Genomic DNA, 7,500 nt, shown 5'->3' with positions numbered 1-7,500 from the left:
ACTGTACTGTACTGTACTGTACTGAACTGCACTGTACTGCACTGTACCGTAGGGAACTTCATATCTACTGTACTGTACAGTACTGCACTGTACTGCTCTTTACTGTACGGAACTTTAGATCTATTGTACTCTACGGTACTGCAATCCATTGCACTGCACTGTACTGTACAGAACATTAGATCTGTTGTACTCTGCTGCACTGTCCTGCACTGCACTCTACTGTATATCTACTGCACTGTACTGTACTGTACGATATTTCATATCTACTGCACTGTACTGCACTGTACTGAACCGCATTGTACTGTACTGTACTGTTTTGTACTGTGCTTTGCCCTGCTCTGTTGTGCTGTACTGCACTGTACTTGTTACTGACACAGAACTCATAGAAGCAGCTCCGGATTTCCCTCACCTCAGACGTCACAGAATGGTCAGGAGGTTCAGCGAATTCCAGACCATTGGGACATGGCGTTTCCGTTTTCTCCCCTGTGACGTTCACCCACGTCACACTGCAGGTTCCATACGTCACATTCGTCACGTCAGGAGGAATCATGTGTGACGTATCGTTAGTAGTTTCTTTACACTGGTGTTTGTTCATTTTTCCTGAAGAAAAATAGAAAATATTTTTAAGCTAGTGAAAACGACAGTATTTATTATGTCAGTGAAAACAAGATACTGTTGAGAGTATTAAAGAGGTGGAGAGAGGTGTGTGGGGAGGGGGGGTAGAGAGTGATAGAGAGAGGGGGAGGGGGGCGGGGGGGCGAAAACAGACCAGTTTGCCATATTCATGTTCGAGAGAGAAAAAGAAAGCTAGAAAGAGAGAGAGAGAGAGAGTGTGTGTGTGTGTGTGTACTTAGCGCACGTAAAAGAACCAACGGCAACAAAAAGCTTGCCACTGGCAAAGTTCCGTAGAAAGTTCCACATTGATGGGAAAACAAATACACTTGCAGGCAGAAGAAAAGGGTGGCGCTCTTATTGTAGCCGATGCGATCTCCCTGGCGAGAGAAACCTGAATTTCACACAGAGAAACATGTAGTGACAAAGAGTGATACAATACAATACAATACAATTATGACTATAATACAATACAATACAATACAATACAATACAATTATGTCTTTACGCAGACAGGCGGGCAGGTAGTTTGCCAGGATTACGGGGATGTGGAAGAAAACGGGGAAGAATCTGAAAAAGAAAACAATTCGTAGTAGTAGTAGTAGCAGAAGTAGTAGTAGTAGCAGCAGTAGCAGTAGCAGCACCAGCAGTTGAAGAAGCAGAAGAAAAATAAGAGAGCAACAACAACAACGACGACAACAATACCAACAGCACACACACACACACACACACACACACACACACACACACGCGCGCACACACACACACACGAACGCACGCACGCACGCACGCACACACACACACACACACACACACACACGGGTGCACACACGCACGCACACACACACACACACACTCACGCACAGAGAGAGAGAGAGAGGAGAGGACAGCAGCAACAACGACAGCAACAACACTAATACAATGAAAACATACAACGTACAGAAGTAACAACGCAGAAACACAGACAGACACGCAAGCCAGACGGACACGCGTGTACCAATAAAGACAATGGCCATCATGTTCAACGCTGCCGGAGCGAGGCACAAGAACAGCAGACAGAGCTGACTGATCTGGAACCATCCTGGCCAGCCTAGACTTATCAGCACTGTGTCCAGACCATGGCCTGCTCCTTTGTGGTCGTCCATCTTACTGGCACTGATGAGAAGAAGAAGAAGAAGAAGAAAAATTAAGGATAATGCTTGATGATGATGCTGCTGATGATGATGATGAAGATTCATAATGAAAATGATGACAGCAACAACAACAACAACAACAAAAACAACAGCAAAAATAGGAGCATCTACATGAACAATAATAACAGCAACAATAATGAAAATGATAATAACGAGAATACAACAACCACATCAAGAACAACACAAAAAAGAAGTGAGAATCACACAAAAAAAAGTTTGACTCAAAATCGATTTCATTCAGAATAAGTCTCTCACAGTTCAAACAGAATGACAACAACAACAACAACAACAATAACAACAACAAAAACATTGTAGAATGGTCAGTTTTATATGACTAGAGAAATGATTCAGTCGAAGATAAACATTAAATAATGATTAAATATTGTTCCACTTTATCAGGTAAAGAGACGGAATACGATGCTACCTGTTAGTTGGCACACAGGTGAATTCCAGGTGCAGTGAAATAAACCCTGTCAGATCGGGTACCGTTCACAGGGACGTGTACAGTCAGACCGACAGAATTTGACCTCTGCAGAAAATGTCAAAATATTTAGAACCATCATAACACCATTGCGCTGGAAGATATGAGCTCTCTCTCTCTCTCTCTCTCTCTCTCTCTCTCTCTCTCTCTCTCTCTCTCTCTCTCTCTCTCTCTCTCTCTCTCTCTCTCTCTCTCTCTCTCTGAGATTGGAAAAATATTTCAGACAACCTTGTTTATTCAAACTCGTCTTGTTAATGTCATCTACAAACGAAAGTCTTGTTAAACAATTCACTCTTTATCTGTGTAAAGCGTTTAAACGTCGAAGTGCCTTCGTAACATCTTGAACGTTCAGTGTATTTGTACGCGACTTTCATGTTTATCCCCCTTCTAAGGGGCTATGGCCTTTATGAATAAAACATCTTCAGTCTTCAGTCTCTCTGAGATTGGACCTTCACTGCCGAAAACTATTTGTCAGTGCTTATATAGAATCACACATTAACTATGCTTCGACAGTGTGGGATTCGGCGAGTGACAGTATTATAAAACCTCTGTTGAGTCTGCATAGAAGAGCTGTAAAATTGATTCTTTTAAAATCTTCATCATTGACTATATCTGATTATAAAGCTCTTTATATCCTCCCACTAAAAACAAAACTTCTATTTAACAAAGGTCTATTTATGTTCAAAATCATGTCTGGATTTGCTCCCCCCCTCAATAAAGAATAAATTTGTAACCAACACTCATTGTCATGTTCATAAAGTAATGGTACGACTTCCAAGGATCGATCTTTTTAAATCTAGTCTGTCTTATTCAGGGGGCTGTATATGGAATGAAATATTATCCAGCTTCAATGTAAACATTGTAAAAGACATCCCTAACTTTAAAAACATATATCGTGCACATTTACTGAAAAACATGTGGTTATGTGACACATATCAATTATAAACAACAAACATGTATAGATTGTCAATATATCTAGGCCTCTCTCCTCCCCTGTCAGTTTCTCTCTATGTCTGTCTCCACTGTCACTGTCACTATATCTGCCTGTTCAGTCAGCCTCCCCTACCTACTTTACTCCCTCCTTGTCCATTCTTCCTTCCGCTCTCCACCACGCCCCTACCCTATTGTCCTCGTTTTTATTCATCTATCGCGATATTGTATTGTACATAAGTTCTATGTTTATGTTTGCACATGCTTGTGTAATGTTGACGTTGGTGTTGTGAATTGACTCTCGCTTCTTCTTTTTTTTCCAATTATTGTTCTTGCCCAGAGGGCTGGATGTAAACAAGTACTTTGTGCTTACTCCTTTACCCTCGTAAAACAAAATTTCGTTCGTTCGTTCGTTCGTTTGATCTTTCTCTGGGGGACGACGGGTAATGGCGGCCAGGCAGCAGCTCTGCGAATCTGTGTGGGAGTTTTTTGTGGCGCGTGGAGTTGTGCTGGACTGTTGCAAGAAAGTATTGTGAACAGAGTGTCAGTAAAGGATCGGAGATAGTAGAGTTGGTGAAACATGGTCGACTTAGTGACTTGGAGGGCAGCTATCGGTGTTTTTTGTGGTCGAGTGCAATCTGGGTCATGTTTGCAAGGAAAGAGGTCACGTCAAAGTGAGCAGGTGAGCGATGGCTTACAGAGTAAAGAAAGTTTTATCAGAACATGGTTTTGGAATTGTGTGGTTGTCACAGGGAGTAGGAAACGAGCAGCAATTTATATCAGAATTTAAAGACAGACTTATTTGTTCTTTTCAACAAAACTGGCACTCCGATATGGAAACAAAAGAAAAATATAGTTGGTTTTTCTCATTTAAAAACGTATTTCAAACTGAAAAATTTCTAATTATCATTACAGATAAATGGCAAGATTTCGATTGAGGACACTTGGTTTCAATGCAAATAAAAAATGGTTTGAACCTGGGACTTCCGTAGAATTACCATGCCCATCATGTGGCTCACAAATTGAAGATGAGAAACACTTTTTGTTTGAGTGTAAAGCTTATGATGAGTTGAGAAAAAAATGTGAATTTTTTTAAGTAGGTATAGCCGAAATGCACAACATTGTTTCTGTTTTATCATCTGAGGATGAAATTATAATTAGATCGATTGCAAAATTTATTGCAGAAGCGCAAAAAATAAGACAAGGACGTTATCCACGGGCAAAATAATGTTAGTTGACTGAATGCTGATATGTTCTGGAATGAAAGTAAGGAGTACATGAAATTATGTATGTATTTTTTTTTTGTTCTTAGTATTTTCCTTGAAGTGATGAAGTGATACAATGTACATATATAATTATGGTGACAGTGTTACCAATCTTTGTTTGACTGCAAAGTTTAAAATTTACATCATAAAGATTATTGTAATCTGTTGATGTGAAAAATTTACCCCCTTGTCAAAAGACCTTTGCAGGCAATGACAATAAAACATTTGAAGTTTCAAGTTTCTCTCTCTCTCTCTCTGTGACTGTCTTTCTGTGTGCACATGTCAAGTGGAGAAATAAATGGCCACGCTCTGAAGACCCTCGGATTATTATTGATTACCAAGAAATATATGGAAAGATCTATTATTGAAAATTTTATTTACAGTCTTATAGAAACAGGTAAATGCATTGCAAATTCGCGTAAACATATATGTAGCACACACACACACACACACACACACACACACACACACACACACAACGAAAAAAAACGCGCACACACACACACACATACACACACACACACACACACACACACACACACACACACACACACACACACACACACACACACACACACCCCGAAAAAAACAAAAACAAAAGCATAGTTAGATTATCCTAAAAAAAAAAAACATACACATGCGCAAAGCCCCTATTTCTCCATAATTTACGCAGGTATAAATTGGTTCTGGAATCATTATGTATCATTCTTTTATTCCGTGTATATGTTTCTATCTCTGCCATTGCTCTTTTTTTAAACGTGAATTTGAAAACGAGATGGAATCCGGGTCGCTATTTTCTGTTGTTGTTGTCGTTTTAGCAAAACATTATACATGTGATAAACAGGAAAATCTGACTTACAACGGATTGTGTGTGGGTGTGTGTGTGTGTGTGTGTGTGTGTGTGTGTGTGTGTGTGTGTGTGTGAGTGTGTGTGTGTGTGTGTGTGTGTGTGTGTGTGTGTGTGTGTGTGTGTGTGTGTGTGTGTGTCCCGGACTTTCTTGGGTCGACCACCGTTTTATTTTGTACATAAATTCATTATGTCAATTCAGAATAGATGGAAACAAAAAACAAACAAAAAATCTGAACACAGGGAACATTAACAATGTAACAGATGTAAGTCATTATACTTATAAATATATATAGTCCATTACACAATCAACTCAAAACGAGACAATAATCAAGACCAATACCCGGCATTCCATAACTATGTCATTGCAACCAATAGCAATTAAGGAATAAATCAACCATTGAAGAAAAAGCATACAACTTTTCATTTACTGAATCAGGACATGTGGGGGAAAAAAGAAGAAAAGACAATCCAAAAAAAAAAAGACAAAAAAGAAAAAGACCCAAGACAATAATATGGAAGGAAGTTGTAAAAATTATACAATAATGTGTACAAAAGTCAAAATCAATCATAAAAACTGTCAGGCGGTCGACTAGGCAGATAGCAGACACACAAACAGACAGACATATACGGACAGACATTTTTTTTTTTATTTCATCATCCCACACATTGATCAAACTAAAACTCACCGTCAGTGCTGCCTGCAGAGAGCCAAGCTGGTTTCTGCTTGCGTGAAAATACTGACAACGTGATTGCGCACAGACCTGGTGGTGTTAATCACGTGATCGTGATAATATCAGATGCATACACACGTAGGACTTAACTCCTTCTACCCCACAGCTACATGCCTGCTGCAACTCCCTAGGACCAGCACTACATTAGACCACTGCAGAAAAAAAACCAGGGTGGTTCACTACAACACTAAACAAGAGAGGCAAGGCCTTCAAGACTCACTTGTGATACACTTTTTTTTAAAATCCAAGCTTTTTATGTATCGAGTATAATTTCAAAATTTAATGTTTAAGATGAGAAAGATCAGTTTAAAGCAAATTAACTCCCCTAGCATTAATTACAGAGTAATTTCCCTTCTTTACTATCTGCACCAAAACGTTTGCAAAATAACTAAAACTTCCATGCTTAGCAAAAGAAGTTCCTGTTTGAACAAAAAATGATAATAATGACTGCTCTTGTTGTTGGGTCAAAATATCAGATCAAAGTGCCAAGTTCTAGAGAATACAAAAAATATAACAGTAACAATGCAGTTTGCATATAATTAGGCTTTTTTTTTTTTTTTTTTTTTTTTTTTTGGTGCCCATCCCAGAGGTGCAATATTGTTTTAAACAAGATGACTGGAAAGAACTGAATTTTTCATATTTTTATGCCTAATTTGGTGTCAGCTGACAAAGTATTTGCAGAGAAAATGTCAATGTTAAAGTTTACCACGGACACACACACACACACACACACACACACACACACACACACAGACAACCGAACACCGGGTTAAAACATAGACTCACTTTGTTTACACAAGTGAGTCAAAAAACCAGGGTGATTCACTACAACAGTGAAAATCAGTGAAGAATTATTGATTCAATCAGTCAAACAAAGCTTCGTTTTCATGCTTCCGGAATCCGTAAACGTTTCAGTTTACAATTCCAACTGTACCAAGCTAGAATGAACGAAATTTGAATAGTGTGTTTGGTACGAGAATACTCCTACCTGGTCCACAGGGGAAGTAATCATGGCACGAGTTAACTCGTACCTGGAGTAGAATGGATGAAATTTTCAAATTCATAGCAGATGCTTCATATTTGCAAGCATGAAAGATCGCAATAACGTAAGAATCCACATCAAATTTCAAAGCAATATCTCAAACAGTTTTTGAGATATTGAGTTTTGATTTTTCAAAAAAAATCGGCGATTTTAGCGAATTTCTCAAAACGGCACTTTGGAACCCGTTTACAATTGAAACTAACATATTCTCATCGTTAAAACTCTTCATATATTATCTATATAGTATACGAAATACCTCAGATTTTTTTCAGTTGGCATTTTAATGTTATTGGCTAAATGCCAGTGTCATGACTTCTGGGGAAAATGCCTACTTTCTTCATACCCGATCCTGCAGTTTTGATGGTAGCGATACTAAAATGACTGAAACACAAAACC

At 38.8% G+C, this 7,500-nt stretch overlaps 1 protein-coding gene across 1 annotated transcript in view; it reads right to left on the bottom strand.

Annotated features, from left to right (window-relative positions):
• The window catches only part of LOC143282301 (uncharacterized), a 55,011-nt gene extending 48,883 nt beyond the window's left edge, over positions 1 to 6,128 (bottom strand). Inside the window, exons 1-4 of the mRNA XM_076587902.1 lie at positions 6,018 to 6,128; positions 2,230 to 2,334; positions 1,610 to 1,767; positions 410 to 600 (exon numbers count right to left, since the gene is read on the bottom strand). Coding sequence (XP_076444017.1) covers positions 410 to 600; positions 1,610 to 1,757 — 339 coding nt within the window. The 5' untranslated portion in view covers positions 1,758 to 1,767; positions 2,230 to 2,334; positions 6,018 to 6,128. The remainder of the gene's footprint in view (positions 1 to 409; positions 601 to 1,609; positions 1,768 to 2,229; positions 2,335 to 6,017) is intronic.
• Between the last annotated feature and the right edge of the window lie 1,372 nt (positions 6,129 to 7,500).

This window comes from Babylonia areolata, chromosome 5 (assembly GCF_041734735.1).
Source record: "Babylonia areolata isolate BAREFJ2019XMU chromosome 5, ASM4173473v1, whole genome shotgun sequence".
Taxonomy (NCBI): domain Eukaryota; kingdom Metazoa; phylum Mollusca; class Gastropoda; order Neogastropoda; family Buccinidae; genus Babylonia; species Babylonia areolata.
This window is presented reverse-complemented; position numbering and strand designations above follow the sequence as displayed.